Below are 17,325 nucleotides of genomic sequence, written 5' to 3'. Positions count from 1 at the left end.
CGACCCCTGGCCTGGGAACCTCCATATGCTGCAGGCGCGGCCCTAAAAATAAAAAAAAAAAATTTAAAAATTAAAAAAATAAAAATAAATGTCGAACTGTGCTAAGTGTCTTGTATATAATAATTGCTAATAATTTTTTTTTTTTTTTTTGGCCATTTCTAGGGCTGCTCCCTCGGCATATGGAGGTTCCCAGGCTAGGGGTCTAGTCGGAGCTGTAGCCGCCGCCCTACACCAAGGCCACAGCAATGCAGGATCCAAGCCACGTTTGCAACCTACACCACAGCTCGCAGCAATGCTGGATCCTTAACCCACGGAGCAAGGCCAGGGATCGAACCCGAAACCTCATGGTTCCTAGTCGGATTCATTAACCGCTGAGCCACGACGGGAACTCCTCTATTATTTTTAAAATAAATTGTATTGGAGTATAGTTGACTTAGAAAGTTACGTTAGTTTCAGGTTACAGCAAAGTAAATCAGTTATATATATACACGCATCCATTCCTTTTCAGATTCTTTTCCCATATATGTTATTACACAGTTTTTTTTAATTTTTTTATTTTTTATTTTTTATTTTTTTTTATTTTCCCACTGTACAGCAAGGGGGTCAGGTTATCCTTACATGTATACATTACAATTACATTTTTCCCCCACCCTTTCTTCTGTTGCAACGTGAGTATCTAGACATAGTTCACAATGCTATTCAGCAGGATCTCCTTGTAAATCTATTCTAAGTTGTGTCTGATAAGCCCAAGCTCCCGATCCCTCCCACTCCCTCCCCCTCCCTCCCTCCCCCCTCCCACCCCCTCCCTCCCCCTCCCATCAGGCAGCCACAAGTCTCTTCTCCAAGTCCATGATTTTCTTTTCTGAGGAGATGTTCATTTGTGCTGGATATTAGATTCCAGTTATAAGTGATATCATATGGTATTTGTCTTTGTCTTTCTGGCTCATTTCACTCAGGATGAGATTCTCTAGTTCTATCCATGTTGCTGCAAATGGCATTATGTCGTTCTTTTTTATGGCTGAGTAGTATTCCATTGTGTATATATACCACATCTTCCGAATCCAATCATCTGTTGATGGACATTTGGGTTGTTTCCATTACACAGTATTTTTTAAATTGCAGATAATTTTTAAAGGCTTACCACATGCTAGTCACTGTTTATGTACTTTATAAGTGTCATTAACTCATTTAATCTCCATGCCATTTCCATAAGATAGATCTATGACTATAATTTCCATTTTACAGACAGAGAATCTGAGGCACAGGGAAAGGGAATAATTTACTCAAGGGCACATATTTAGTAAGAGGCCGAGCTGAGATTTGAACCCAGGCAGTCTGGCTCCAGAGCCTGCCCGCTTAATTCCTATATCACCCTCTCTCTTATGATGTGAACTCCTCCTATATTCCTTCTACCAGGAGGAAACTGAAGCAGACATTTGCTTAAAATCTTTTGCTTCAAATGTGTTGGAGAAGCAGCTAGCATGAGAAGCCAGACTCCTAACTCCCCGCTCAATGTTCTCTCCCCAGACCACCCCGTAGTCTCAGAGGCCACCTGGACAGATTCACAGGCCTCCCCCTCCAGTCTCTCCCTGCATCACGCACACACCACCACCACCACCACCACCACCACCACCTCACCCAGCAGACACTCAGACATTTCTGTGGCCAGGATGGCTACAACATCCTTTGAAAAACAGCCAGCTTTCCCCTCCACCAAATAATTTTGTTTTATTTATAGTCTCCTGCTCAGAGCTTTTGAACTGGCTGCTCATTCCAGGGAAGATCTTGATAACAACTGTTCCTTGGAGAGGGTTCATAGGAAACAAGGTGAATAAACACTACAGAGGCCCTGCCTCTGTCTAGCAGAGCTTTGCTCCTGGGGATGTTTATAAGTCAGTGTTGGTGTCTGGGTGCAAGAGACTTTGAATTCGAAAAGGCAGTTTGGACATTTTCCACTTTGTTTATTTTAATTCAAAAAAGTTCATCCTATGCCTTCAACAACCTCAGGGCATAGGCAAAAGAGAAACATTATCTTTATCCAGAATGTAACTCTCAAAGGAGTTCTTGCTTTCTTTGCTCTCTGCCCGGTTGGGACTAGTTACTGTGGTGACTGTGGGGTAGGGAGACACTCCACGAATTTATAAGAGCTAAAATGGCAGACGAGATGAATGGTATTTCAGAACAGAAAACTGTAAAAAAGAAGAGCCTAATTTCAAAAGGGAACCATGAACCCACAGCATCTTCTCACCTGTGGGCAAACTATGTCAGGTGTCTGGAATTTCTCAGTCTGGATGCTCATCTCCATTCCACCAGTTGCTACTTATGTAACCTTGAGCACATGCCTCAGTTTCCTCTTTGGGAGGAGCGGGGATAAACTCACAAGATTACTGGGAGGATTGGTTCTAACCAGGTAGAGGAAATATAGCACCTGATTGAGAGAGGATACTCAATCACTCACACATTGAAAGGTAGCTAATGAAAGCGATCATGATTGCTTCCTTTGTGATTCCTGCGGGCCTAGAGGGGATGATATTGGAATGTTCATGAAAGTGAACCCCAAGGAGGAGCAGGTTGATGATCTTGGTTCTTAAGTACCTTCCTTTGCATTGCCTTAATCTCCATCTGTACTGTTACGGTGGCATGAGATTTCTGCATTGGAGCCCCCCAAATGGCTGATGAAGGGAGGCTGAGGTCAAGGGTAGGGGCAGAGCAGAGCCACTCAAGGCGTCCTATGAAGCTCCCAGGTGGCTTTCCTGTGGGTACGTGAGATCTCCTTAAAGGTTCCATCAAGACACACGTTAGGGAAGTGGCTAGTGTGACAGAAGTAGGTCTATGGCTCCCCTGAGGAACTTACTGGAAGGTATACGATTTTCAAAGGGAAACTTGTGTGTTCATGGAAGCCTGAGTGGGAGACAGATTATCTCTACACCCAAGCTCCTGGGAGGGGAGGACTCCATAGGAGAGGAATTGAGTGAAGGTTTCTTCAGGTGAGCTTGACGGTCTCTATGGGATGAAGGTCTTCGAGTCAACAGGACAACTGGGAATGAAGGCCTTCAGGGGCCTGCACCCGGAAGGGACCGGCCACGGAGCTCCGGGCGTCCACTCGGGCGGAAGCGTCGTCCCCGCCCACCCCCCACAGCCTTCAGGCGGCCCCGCCTCCCGCAAGCGGACTACACTTCCCAGCAGCCCCCGTGGGCGGCGGCGGCGCGGGCGGGAGGGGGCGGCCGTGTGAGAGGCGGAGGGGGCGGCGCGCGCCGGGCACGCGCGCCGGCGACCATGGCGTTCGCCCGGCTGAAGCGAGTACATTAACCCCGGGAGGCGGCGGCGGCGAGGGAGGGAGCTTCGAGCGGGCGGGCCCAGCCTGAGGGAAGGGAGGAAGGGGCGGGGAGAGCGCCGGAGGGAGGCCGGTCGGCCGCGGGCGGGCGGGCAGCGCAGCGCCGAGCGGGGCCCGCGGGCCCATGAGGAGGCCCGGGGACCATGGGCTCCAGGATCAAGTGAGTGCGGCCGGGCCGGGCGGAGCCGGGCCGGGCGAGGGGAGGCGAGGCCGGGCAAGGGCTGCAGGCCGCGGGCCGCGCGGGGGACTTGTTGCCGGGACCTGAGGGGCGCCCCGCGTGCCGGCGTCACGCGGGAAGGGGGACTGTTGCCATGACGATCCAGGGAGGCGCGGGGGCGGGGTGCGCGCGGGGTGCAAGGGCGCGGGTGGTCAGGTGCCTTCTCCTCACCTGAGGGCTGAAACAGCTTGAGATTACAAGGTGGCCCCCTCCCCCCGGGTTACGGAGAGCCTCTGAAAACGGTCACACAAGTGTTGGGGGGAGGGCGAGGAACCTCCGGAAGCAACTTCCCCAAGGGTGTTGTGTGTTTGGGCCGCCCCTGAGAGTTGGGCAGGTCCTGAGGTGGCAGCCTGGCTGCTGAAGGCCTGCGGGCCCCCATAAAAAGTCGCGTAAGGTTTTCCGAGGGAGAGGCCACTTAAGGACTTAAGGTCTGAATGTCCTGGGGAGAAAGGCCCTTTTCTCTCTCCTCCTGTTTCTCCCTTCAGTCTCTGAAAGTCTCCTCACAGCAGGGGCCAAAGGCTGTGAGGGAAGATACCTCTGTGCTGTAACTGAGCACCTGATGTTGATAATCGTTGGAAAGGTTTAGTAATCCAATCTGGCAAATTCCCTCATTCATTCATCTGGTGTCCCTGGTGGAGGGTTAGTTTTCCGGGGAAATTGTTGATACATCTGACTTCAGAACCCATTGAAACATTGTTACCCTCTTTCTAGACCTAGAAATTGACTTTGGAAAGTGCAACTTGTACGCAGTCCCATTTGGGTGTGTTGCTTTGGACTCTATCTCCCCTCCCAGCCAGGTCCTCTTTTGGCCTCTCCCTTCCTCAGTTCCAGAACAGGAGATGCCTTATCTTTAATCACTAACAAATGTTCACTTTTTCTCTATGAGTAATAGAATTGTTTAAGGGCACTTAGAAACAAAGTTAACAGCTTAGGCTGTTCCTTAAAACAGCTTTCCTAGGACACTTTAAACCTGCTTCCAAGAAAGTCTGAGGAATGTGTTTATTTCAGCATTTTGAGAATTATGCTGGGGAAGTTTGAAAGGGGAAGGACCTTATGGGTGAAATCTAATAGTTATTCAAGTATTGCATCTCTTGTCCAGTCCATATTCCTGCAGTGTGACCTTTGCCTAGCCTCCTGGGCGACCAGTTTAGGCCTCCATTCACAAAATGTATCTAATTGACTGCAGAAGCCCTGAGACTAGAAAAAGTTTGCTTATGATAATGAAAACGGAAGAGTTGGATGAGCACACTGTTAATTGTTGATTTTTGTGGAAATGAGGGGAAAGAGAAGCATGCTCCATTTAAGAGCCTAAGAAGCTTGGGAGTAAAAAGACGTAGTCTGGGAAGCATTGGGATTAAAGAGGCACTCCAAGCTTAGCTCCTGCTTCCAAGTAAAGCGTTGTAAACTTGGATTTCAATAGTACTTAGAAACACTTTACAAAAGCCACCTTAATGTCGCAGAGTATACTTGTGAAGCTTCTTACTATTCTTGTTACAGAGCTGTTCAGAAACTTGCCAGATAGGAGTCAAGTCAGTGTCGGAATCAACATGAAAATCCAACAAGTGGAAGTTCAGATGACTAGGCATCGGGTCTCTGTCTTGCTCTTGAACATTGCAGGCCTCAGGTGTGTTTTGTGCAACCTGTTGCTGTGTATCTGAGCACTTGGCAAGAGAACCTATGCTAACACGTGAAATTAGTATGAAGATAGCTTTCTTGATCTTGAAACTAGACTGCTTGGTGATTCAAACTTAGGCTTGGGGAAAATGTGAGCTTTACTTGTGGTGAGGCTGAAAGAGAATATGAAGAGAGAAGTTACAAAAAGCGAGTGGTTGTGATTTATGGTGACTGCGTGGCTTCAGCCTGCCGGCAGGAATGAAGATGGACCAGTGGTCAGGAAACCATCTACTTAGGTGCCAGCTAGTAGTTTTTTGGAGGAAACAGAACTTTGGTTACTGCTGACTGTCCGTTCCATCCTGACAGGAAAGCACGGACTTAGCTGAGGGTGTTCAAGACTGAGGTGAAGTCTTAAGTCTAAATAGGCTGCATGGTGTGGGACAGCCTTGGGGTGGGGAGCAGGAGAGTTGCTCTGACTGCCTGAACTTTCTTGCCTCATCTCTGTACTGTGTGGCCCAGTCAGGCTGACACTGTGGAAACAGATTTGGATTCAGATTCCAGCTCTTTTGTCTACTGACTCTGAAACTTTGTACAGAATACTTCTTTCACCCTCACTTTTCCCTGAGGGTAAAATGGCGAGGACTACATGTTACAGGGTCATCATTAGCAATAAACACAGCATCAACGTGACTGCCGGGCTCATATTAAAAACCCAGTGGTTGTTTTCTTTTATACCTTCTCTATCAGAAGACTAAGAAAACGGCTGTATTTTATACCAGGAATGCCAGAGAACTGTGCATTTTGGGTAAGGGAGAAGAGGGTCTAGATGATCCAGGAATTAGACTGAACATGCAGAGCGGGACTCAACATTCATTAAAAATTAAAGGTTGATTAAAACCAGTACTCTGTGTAATTGTGAAGCTGGTGTCTGTTAAAGGAGCGGTAGTTAAGCAGGTGTGTTGCTAGGCACAGGTGTTGAGGTTTAGTGTTGGAGCAGACTTTTCTTTCAAACTAAGGCTGGATGAGCATAATTTCTGTGTCAGGCACGGTGGTAATACTTTATGTGAACCATTTCATCAAATCCTTACAACTGTCCAATGATGTAGGTACTGTTAGCCACATTTTTCAAATGAGAAAATGGGGGTTTATAAGCCTTAAATCAGATGCCACACCCAGGAGTCCTGCCCTGATGATAGCTCCCTCCCCTTCTCCAGCCTAAGCCAGGTGCCCCTCATCTGTGCGCCCTCTCTGCTACCTAGGCCAGGTGTCCTTCATTTGTTTCTGTGGCCCTCTGTGTTTATCACCATTGTAGTGCTAAATCCAGTTCCTTGTGTATCTCCTGTACTAAGCCTGATATAACTTGTTGAGAGCAGGAACTATCTTATTTGTCTTTAAGTTACCTATGTCAAACCTAGTACCTGATACACAAAGTTGTTTAGAAAGAGTTTACGGAATGCATTTAAGAAATAGGTTAGGATCTGGAGTTCCCATGGTGGCACAGTGGTTAACGAATCCGACTAGGAACCATGAGGTTGCGGGTTTGATCCCTGGCCTTGCTCAGTGGGTTAAGGATCAGGCGTTGCCGTGAGCTGTGGTGTAGGTCGCAGACGTGGCTTGGATCCTGCGAAGCTGTGGCTGTGGCGTAGGCCAGCAGCTACACCTCCAGTTCGACCCCCAGCCTGGGAACCTCCATATGCCTCAGGAGCGGCCCTAGAAAAGGCAAAAAGACAAAAAAAAAAAAAAAATAGTTTGGGATCTGAATTAAGATCCCGCGGAAAGGCTCTGAGTGGAATGTACATAGAGTTGAAAAGTAACATTTTGCTGCTTGAGGAAGAGGAGTGTTTGTTTTATAAGTTTTTAAGCCACATTGCCCTAGTCTAGCCAGCCATTTTCTCTGAAGAGTGTTAAGGTCATGTTCATTTAAATAAAGGAACCTTGTCTTGTCTCAACCCAAACATCTACTTGACAAAGGAAAGAAAAGGTCACGAGTATGCAGGTAGCACTCTGGAAAGCTCCTGAACCTTAAACCTGAGCAGACATTTATTTATCTAGAGAGATAAAAGGAGCAGTGGTAACCGGCAATCTTGGACAGGTATGTTTAAATCTTATTTACTGTTTGAGTGATCCCAGTGGACTGGAATGTGGTTAATATGAAGCAATTTAACTGATAATGTAGACACACAGCAGGAAACTGTGGCAGTTTAATATTGCTTGTGGTGACATCCTAGAAATTGTTTCCAGGCACCGAGGGAAGGAAGTGGATTGTAAGTAATCGAAGGAAGTATTCTAGGTGAGTTTGAAGAAACCTGACATTTATGGACTTGGAGAAAAGCATACTCAAAGAGTTGAAGGCATAGGGACAGGACAGGGCAGTTGATTTGGCCTTATAGTGGGGTTTATTCCACATTAGCCTGTATACCTGTCTTTTGTCCCTGTCAGGCCATGACCTCTTTGAGGTTGGTGACTAAGGAACTTATCATTTATTCATTCAGTCACTCACTGTAGAGCTAAGAAGAGTGTCAAGCACATATTAAGCATTCAATAAATATTAGTCATCATTGTTATTATAATTGGTGGGTGTGCTATATTGTGGCCTGGTGGTATGTGAAATCCTAGGGACACAAAAGTGAAAAGATTTTTTTTTGAGGCTCTCCAGAGTAGTAGTGAGACAGAAATGTAAAACAAAACCAACTTCCTCCAGGCCTCCTCACTGCTGAAAAATCTATCAGACAAGATCATTGCTGTGGTGGAGATGCAGCCTGTGGTGAATAAGTGAAGGAGAGACTGCCCAAGCACAGCTTCCAAGGAAGGAGTGCTTCATCAAGAAGATGATATTTCACTTGAGAGAGGAGAGATGAGTAAGGGTGTGAAAGGGGTGATAGTGGTGGCAAAGGGGGTAGAAACCATGGTGAGGGTGGCAGTGACAGTGGTGCTGGGGGCATCAGTGATAGTAGTCTTGATAGAGGGGGCAGCATGTGTGGAGACATGACATACTGGGGAAATAAAATATTAGTTACCACTTAATGGACATTAAGATGCCAGATATTGTTAGACATTGGTAGTTAATGGTGAATAATATTTATTCCTACTCTCGTGGCGCTTACAGTCCAATGGACCTGACAGGTGAAAAAAAAAAATCAATTCATGTAAAGCTATGGATGTGGTATAAACACAAGTTGCTGCGAGAGGATGAAGGGAGATAGAGCAGCGAGGTCTGAGAGCTTACTGTGGAGATGACATTTGAGGATGAGAAGTCATTAGCCATGTAAAGAGACTGGGCAAGACTTCATTCCAGGCAGAGAGCATAGACAAAGGCCTTGAGGCAAGAAAAACCTCAGTGGATTTCAGGAACTGAGAAAAGGGCAGTGGGTTTGGGTAGTGACCCTTGGTGGAAAGGCTGGGGCCTGAGCAGAGTCTTGTAGGCTGTGGTAATCTGAGAGCAACTTTATTAAGATGTAATTCACATACTATAAAATTTATTCCTTTGAAGTGTGTAATCAAATGGTCTTTAGTATACTCAGAAATACCACTGCCCAAATCCAGAACACTCTAGAAAGAAACCCCATATCTATTAGTGGTCACTCCCCATTTCCTCAAACCCTCTCAGCTCCTGGCAATCACTAATTAGAGTTGCTGTGGATTTGTCAATTCTGGGCAATTCATATGAATGGAATCATACAATATATATTCCTTTGTCTTTTACTAAACGTAATGGTTCCCAAGTTTATCCATGTTATAGCATATATGAGAATTTTCATTACTTTTTATTACTGAATAATATTTCATTGTATGGATAAACCACATTTTATCTATTCATTCATCATTTGTTAGGTATTTGGGTTGTTTTTACTTTTTTACTCTTATGAATAATGTTACTTTGAACATTTTGTGTGGACATATGTTTTTGTTTCTCTTAGGTATATACCTAGGAGTGGAATTGCTGAATCATATGGTGATTCTGTTTAAAGAACTGTTAAACTGTTTCCCAAAGCAATTGCACCACTTTGTGTAAAGTGGTATCTCATTGTGGTTGAGATTTGGCCCACATGAGTTGTGTAGACAGATATAGAGTTCTCAGAAGAGGGTGAAACAACAACAAAAAAAGATAATGGGAGAAGAGAGGAGGGATTTCCAGAGGAAGAACAGTGGAGGTTATATGACATGAAAGTAGAGATAAACCCATTTCTTTGTTTTCTGCTACAGAGGAGCAGCCTCACCTTTTTAAGATAGCTCTGTTGCTGGCTTTTTGTGGAAAACCCCTTAAAGGACCCCATTACCAAATGATGCCATAGGCTGGCTTCTTCTTGAGATCTGCTGTACAGCACAACTAACATATCTTCCTTCTGTGGGATAAGACTAGGATTTGAAATGTGACTTCTTCAGGGCCCTCGATTGCCTTTTCTCTTTCCTCTCTCCACTACAGTGCTCCCCTCCCATTCTCCACTGGAGACAGTGCAAAGACTTGGGGTCGAATAGCAAAAGTCTTGCTAGAGACTAAGCCCCCCATTATTAGTGTCCAGAGTCAGTCCCTTGAATTTTAATGACTTTTCGGGAAAGTGTATTGGTGTGATCGCATCATTCTAATCTGAGCCATTGTGAGGTGTTTGAGCAGTCGATAGGAAGGTTGAAACAGGTAAGGTAAAACTTGAGTATTACTGTAGGAAAATGTTTTTTATTCAGGCTGTTAAATCTGTTTGTAAGTTCCTGGCAGGAATTCTTGTGCATTGCAAAGGTTAAGCCTTTTACCTGGCCCTGGCGTGGGGTAGGGGAGACTAATGTCTGGATTTGCAAAACATCCTTTTTGCCTGAAAGGATTTTGTTGGGAAATGGAAAGATGAACAAGGATGAAAAATAAAGCAAAGAAAACAAAACAAAGTTGGTCTCCTCTGCTTTAATTGGAACCCTTACTCATTCTTTCCAAGTGTTTTGGACTTGAAAAGGAGCCAAATAGAGAAAGTGAGAAAATATATATTTAAAATATAAAGATGGGTTACATTTCAAAAGTTTATTTGTAATATGGTTATGGCATTTAGAATGTATTTTTCTCTTAGAATGTTATGTATAGATCAGTGACTGGTGAGCATAAAGACATTCCAGGCAGAGGGAATTGTGTGTATAAAAGACATAGGGAGGTAACAGGTACAGCTGGAAAACAGACTCTGTGGATAAAGATTATAGGTGATGAAGGTGAAAAAGCTGGATTGTGCCACTGGGACTTGATGCCATTGAAGGATTGAGTTGGGAATGTAATATGATCAGATTTGGGTTTTTAGGAAGATAACTGGCAGCAGGAGTTTAGAACAGCGATACTTCTGGCTTGTGCAGCGTAATCCACTGGGGTGTGAAAAGACTATGTTAGAACCTAAGTTCGTTTCTATATCAATCTTCAAAATTTCCGTTTTTTTTTGTGTTTTCTAATAATATACAATGGATTACTATAGTAAGACTTTTTACATCTGTTCTGTTTTACTTTACGAAGGATTTTATTTTATTTTATTTTTTGGCTGCTCCCACGGCATGTGGAAAGTTCCCTGGCCAGGGGTTGAACCCGCACCCTAGTGGTGACCTGAGCTGCTGCAGTGACAAACTGGATCCTTAACCCACTGCACCACAAGTGAAACCTCTAGATATTCTTTTTTTTTTTTTTTTTTTAAGAATTTTATTTTATTTTATTTTATTTTTTTGTCTTTTTGCCATTTCTTGGGCCGCTCTCGCAGCATATGGAGGTTCCCAGGCTAGGGGTCTAATCGGAGCTATAGCCACTGGCCTACGCCAGAGCCACAGCAACGCAGGATCCGAGCCGCGTCTGCGACCTACACCACAGCACATGGCAACGCCGGATCTTTAACCCACTGAGCAAGGGCAGGGACTGAACCCGCAACCTCATGGTTCCTAGTCGGATTCGTTAACCACTGCGCCACCACGGGAACTCCTAGATATTCTTATAATTTATAAATAAATATTCATATATCAAATGTATGCTCAAATTTTTAACTAGTAGAAGTACATGGGAAAAAATTGGAGACCACTGGTTTATGGAACTATGTTACAGTGTACGCTGCAGAAGATGAAGGCCCAAAGTGAAGTTTTGGTTTTCATAAGAAAAAGGATGACTTTGAGAGAAATTTTAGGTAGAATTGATAAGACTTGGTGACAAATTACATGTAAGAGGCGAGAGAAGAATTCGAGATGACTTGCCAGGGTTAGTAAAGTTATGTTATAAATTGAGTGTTTGGAAGGTGAGGACTGTTTATATAATGTGTTTGCTTTTCTGAGGAGAAGTGAAAAGTTATAATTGGGAGAAGGGATTTTGGTCTGTGGTGAGAAAGGAAGAAATCTTTAAGGGCTCTATAGCGAATGTGTATGCTCTGTTAGATGACGAAGACTTCAAGTGGGCTGGGCCAAGTGGCTAAGGGGAAATCTGTCCGTGTTAGATTTAGAGCGAAAAAAATAAACTTTTGAAACCACAGGAAAGGTTTCAGGAATGTTGCATTGATCTCGCCTAGGCTGTATGAATGAATAGGAGGAAGGAAACCAGTCTAGAGAAAGATGCTGTTTGACTTCAGGCAAGCAGCTCTTGTGTGAGAGGAGTGAGGGGGATTGGGGACCTGGGACACTTGTGTTTGAGTCCCTGCAATATGCGTGATTCCCATCCGAGTTCTAAGTTTCTGAGCCTCAGTTTCTTAATTTATAAAAGGAAGCTAGTAAATTCACCTCTGGGGTTGTCGTGAGGATTAAAAGCAGTCTTATATCTAGCCCTCAGCAGAGAAATTACTTGAGTCAGTGGCAGCTATCATTAACATTGTTTGGAGTGGATGGGACACATTTTTCTGAACAGACTGGGGTTTAAAAAAAAAAAGAGAGAATTCTCTTTAAAAATACAGCAACAATGACACCTAAAAAAATTTCTGTATGTTATCAAATTTCTAGTTATATCAATTTTTTTAAAAACAGTTGTTTTGTTTGAATTAAGTGAAGTCATACTTTATAGCTGGTTGATAAGTTATCTCATAATCTCTTTTTTCCCCCTTTCAGTTTATTGAAGAAGTAGGTTACTTGTCCTGTGTAATTTCTTTTTTTAAACCCTTAATTAATTTATTTATATTTAATGATTTTTATTTTGACAGTGTTCTGTCAATTTTCTACTTCTCAGCAAGGTGACCCAATCACACATACACATATAAATTCCTTTTTCTCACATTATCATGTTCCGTCATAAGTGACAAAATAGAGTTCCCAGTGCTATACAGCAGGATCTCATTGACTATGTAATTTCTATTGCATCCTGTTTAGTATATTCTATCCCCTTTATTTCCTACAAATTGGTAGTTAGATTTAGTGATGTGATGAGATCCAAGTTCATTTTCTTGGTGAGAATACCTAGAAGGTGGTGATTAAGTACTTTTATCAGGAGGCGTGGTCTCTGGTTATCTCTTTTAATCCATCAGTTTATCGGGGGCTATAAAGTGGTGATTTTTTTTTTCCCATCATTTTTTCTTGATATTAACTAGGCTACTTCTCTCAAGAAAAACTTCTGTGTATCAACTATTTGGTTACCCTGAGGTACAGCTCATATTGGAAAGGCAGAATAAATATTTGATTCAGTTTGTTTTTCAAACTGCGTTTCCTAGCATTTTCCCAAGGTGACTGATTTTTTAAAAAAATTTTTGAATATCATTTTAAACACATAGATTTAAACCTATTTGCTGTATTTCACTCTACTGTAGTTATCCTCATTATGTTAATTTGTCCTATCTTTGTCTATCGGGAGCTTCTTCAAGTTAACATCTAGAGTCCTTTTGACAGGATCTTGGTAGTTTTTAATAGCTCCATGCCTTTTGGTATGACAAGATGTTCCAGGCTCATCTTGTATATTTCCTGCTCCAGACCTGTTTTGTGCCGTTTCTCTAAGGAGTCTGCTTCCTTTCAGTGGGAAATGGTGTTAGAGATTACATTCTGGGTTTGTTTGTTTGTTTATTGATTGATTTTTTAGGGCTGCAGGTGCAGGATATGGACGTTGCCAGGGTAAGGGTGGAATTGGAGCTTCAGCTGCTGGTTTACACCACAGCCACACCAGATCCAAGCTGCCTTTGTGACCTACACCAAAACTTGTGGCAACACCAGATCCTTAACCCACATGGATGCCAGTTGGGTTCATTTCTGCTACGCCTCGGTGGGAACACCCAGTCTGGGTTTTCGAACTCTTTTTTTTTTTTTTTTTGGCTGCTTGGTTAGTCATTATTTCTCTGGTTCTCCAGGGTTCAGAACTAGGGTGTGTGTGTGTTCATTTTTAACGTAAACTGTATCACATTTTCATATTGATATTTCCAATTCAAGGCTATAGTTTTAAAACATTTTTTTTTGTCCTTTTTTTTTTTGTCTTTTCAGGGCCGCACCCACGGCATATGGAGGTTTCCAGGCTAGGGGTCAAAGTGGAGCTGTAGCTGCTGGCCTACACCACAGCCAGAGCAATGCCAGATCCAAGCTGAGTCTGGGACCTACACCATGGTTCATGGCAGTGCCAGATCCCTATCCCACTGAGTGAGGCCAGGGATCAAACCCATGTTCTCATGGACACTAGTTGGATTTGTTACCACTGAGCCACAATGGGTTCTCCAGTTTTTTGTTTTCTAATTTGGCAATTCTTTTTGTCCTTGGAGTATATCCCACTAGGAATGAATAATCAAGTTACTGTTTTTAAACCACTAGAAATAGTTTTTCACTGTGGTCGTTTGACCATATCAATTCAAAGTGTTTTTTTCTTTGAATTTTTTGGGATTGCTTTAAAAATTTTTTGTCTTATAATTACATAAATGACTTCTATGGTTTCAAAACAAAATCTATCAAAATAGTATATTTAGAAAAATCTAACTTCTGTCCTTCCCTCATCACCCTGTTCTTTCCCTCCTCTATAGGTAGCTAGTTTTATTTTTTGATTTTTAGGGCCACACCCGCAGCATATGGAAGTTCTCAGGCTAAGGGTCTAATCAGAGCTACAGCTGCCTACACCACAGCTGCAGCATTGGGGGATCCAAGCCGTGTCTGTGACCTACACCACAGCTCGTTGGCAACCCCAGATCCTTAACCCCCTGAGCGAGGCCAGGAATTGAAACTTCGTCCTCATGGATCCTAGCTGGGTTTGTTAACTGCTGAGCCATGAAGGAAACTCCCGGTAGCTAGTTTTTTAAAGAAAATTTTCATTTTTAGTTTTATTAGAAAAAAGGTAAATAAGTGTATTTTACACTTCCCCTCACCAGCCCTTCAGACAAATGGTAGCATTCTATGTGCACTTTTCTCATTTTATATGCTGTAAAGAGATCACTTCCAGTAGTATGTAGAGGTCATCCTCATTTCTCTGTAGGCATAGTGTACTACTTCTTTGGATGGATGGTCCATGGTTTGTTTGTTTATTTTATTTATTTATTCTGTTTTTTATTATTCAATGAATTTATCACATCTGTAGTTGAATAATGATTATCACAATCCAATTTCACAGGATTTCCATCCCACAACCCAAGCACATCCCCCCCCACTCCCCAAACTGTCTCCTCTGGAGACCAGAAGTTTTTCAATGTCCGTGAGTCAGCATCTGTTCTGCAAATAAGTTCAGTCTGTCCTTTTTTCAGGTTCCACATGTCAGTGAAAGCATTGGATGTTGGTGTCTCATTGTATGGCTGACTTCACTTAGCATGATAATTTCTAGGTCCATCCATGTTGCCAAAAATGCAGTATTTTGTTGCTTTTAATGGCTGAGTAATATTCCGTTGTGTATATGTACCACATCTTCTTGATCCACTCCTCTGTCAATGGACATTTAGGTTGTTTCCATATCTTGGCTATTGTAAATAGTACTGCCATGAACATCGGAGTACATGTGTCTTTGCGAGTCATGATTTTCTCTGGGTAGATGCCCAGGAGTGGGATTGCTGGATCAAATGGTAGTTCTATTTTTAGTTTTCTGAGGCATCTCCATCCTGTTTTCCACAGTGGTTGCACCAATTTACAATCCCACCAACAGCGTAATAGGGTGGCCCATGGTTTATTCAACAGTCTCATGCTCATGGTCATTTAGGTTGCTTGTAGTGCTATCACAAATGATACTGTACTGGTCTCGTGTATGTGCCTTTTTGCCTTTTTTTTTTTTTTTTTTGTTTATCGTGCCATTGGGATAGATTTTTAGAAGTGGGATTGCTGGGTCAAAGAGCAAATTTATATGTAATTTTACTAAATAGGTCAAATTATCCTTCACACAGGTTGTTCCAGTTCATATCACCCTGTGTGATAGGGCCTGTTGTCTTAAAGCTTTACCAACAGAATGTGTTTGTCAAACTTGAAAAATTTTAGTTAAAGCCATAAATAAATGCCCATGTTAACAAATCAGTTAATTTGTAAGAACTCATGATGAAGGGAAATAATTTTCTACCCTACTCCACACCCATTTAGGAATAGCCTCTATTAACTGATTTTGCTTTTTATTTCTTCTGGTGGTTAACCCATAACCCTTAGATAAATCTCTATCTCTTAATTAACATTAGACAGTATTTGTTGAATGAAGAATGATTGCCTTTATAATACTTCTCTCTTTTCCCCTATTTTATGTCTTTATATTATTTCTAATTCTTGTAGTAGTTATATTTTAATGTAATGTACTTAATCCTCTTTATTCCATTAGCTTTCAACAGTGTCTTTTGTCTCCCCACTTTCTAAGGGAAGAATTGCTTTTCTACTTTCTCTAGGCTATATTTTTACCTTTATATGATCATTTTAGTTCTGGTCCATGACCAGAACCAAATTTTCCTTTATTTATCCTTTGGCTAATTCTAAAGATTGTGTTACTATGAATATTTAAATACTCTTGAACATAGGTCATGTAGTGTGCTAGACTAACATTTTCTTCCTTTTTGGTGTGTTGTCATAATCCTGTTTCAAGGAGATTCCTCAAAGTCATAAAACTTTTTTCTTATAATCCATTCAAAATTTAAAATTATGCTAAATTTCTTTTGTTATATATATGGGATATATGTGTGTGCATATGTATATATAGTTTTACATTTATATGCACAAAATGTATATATGTATACATGTATATACAAAATGTAGTTTTACATTTATCTGCACAAAATAGCACAGGGACAACAGCCCTGTGTAAAGAGTAGCCCAGGGCATCACATGAATTCTTCCATCCTCCTGTTGGTAGACTGAAGCCTCTACTTTGTAGGGGCTGGGGCACCTCTGGGAGCCTGAGCCTTAGCTTTGACTTTGGCCTTGGTGCCAGCCTCAGATCAGCAGAGCCTCGTACCCTGGCATTGTCAGTACAAGCATGTCTCCCAAGCTTGGGAATGATGCCTTTCAGGACCTTAAGCTTGACAAAGGCCTTGTTGGTCTTAGTTTTTTTGGTCTGCATCTTTTTTAGATCATTTTGTTTCTTAAATAAGTTCAGGATCCTTAGGAACTTAAGGTTCCTCCTCCTTAAAGTCTATCTTTATGACTAGGGCTTATTGATGCCATTTTGAAACTGGTTATGTGTGGGGTGGTTCTTGGACTTGGCCATATGTGCATTGCTGCCTGCAGCCTAAAAAGTGCTTGAGCATGGAAAAGATTATGATTTTTATTTATTTATTTAATTTTAATTTTAATTTTTTGCTTTTTAGGGCCACACCTTCAGCATATGGATGTTACCAGGCTAGGCGTCGAATCAGAGCTACAGCTGCCAGCTTACCCAACAGCCACAGCAATGCCAGATCCGAGCCGAGTCCGCAACCTACACCATAGCTCATGGCAATGCCGAATCCTTAACCCACTGAGCAAGGCCAGGGATGGAACCTGCAACCTCATGGTTCCTAGTCGAATTCATTTCTGCTGCACCATGATGAGAACTCTTTTTAATTTTTATTTATTAAATTTCTTTTGTTTTTAGTGCTGCATCTGTGGCATATGGATGTTCACAGGCTAGGGGTTGAACTGGAACCACAGCTGCTGGCCTACGCTACAGCCGCAGCAATGCGGGATCTGAACCTCATCTGCAACATACACCATAGCTCACGACAGTGCTGGATCCTTAACCCACTGAGCAAGGCCAGGGATTGAACCTGCATCCTCATAGATACTAGCCGGGTTCGTTTCCAGTGAACCATGAGGGGAACACTTGTATTTTTAAAAA

The 17,325-nt window shown here is 42.7% G+C and overlaps 1 protein-coding gene across 18 annotated transcripts in view; it reads left to right on the top strand.

Annotated features, from left to right (window-relative positions):
* Nucleotides 3,336–17,325, top strand: part of DENND1A (DENN domain containing 1A) — a 522,363-nt gene continuing 508,373 nt past the window's right edge. For 3 of the 18 annotated variants that reach the window (XM_021074685.1, XM_021074709.1, XM_021074692.1), the window contains exons 1-2: nt 3,361–3,494; nt 7,867–8,023. In XM_021074685.1, the coding sequence (XP_020930344.1) occupies nt 8,020–8,023 (4 nt within the window). In that variant the 5' untranslated portion in view covers nt 3,361–3,494; nt 7,867–8,019. Of the gene's footprint in view, nt 3,495–3,687; nt 5,176–7,866; nt 8,024–17,325 lie in introns of those variants that run through there. The other 15 variants (XM_021074697.1, XM_021074700.1, XM_021074643.1 and 12 more) reach the window with 10 other exon arrangements.

This window comes from Sus scrofa, chromosome 1 (assembly GCF_000003025.6).
Source record: "Sus scrofa isolate TJ Tabasco breed Duroc chromosome 1, Sscrofa11.1, whole genome shotgun sequence".
Taxonomy (NCBI): Eukaryota; Metazoa; Chordata; class Mammalia; order Artiodactyla; family Suidae; genus Sus; species Sus scrofa.
Note: the sequence above shows the minus strand (reverse complement) of the source record. Positions and strands in the feature narration are given on the sequence as shown.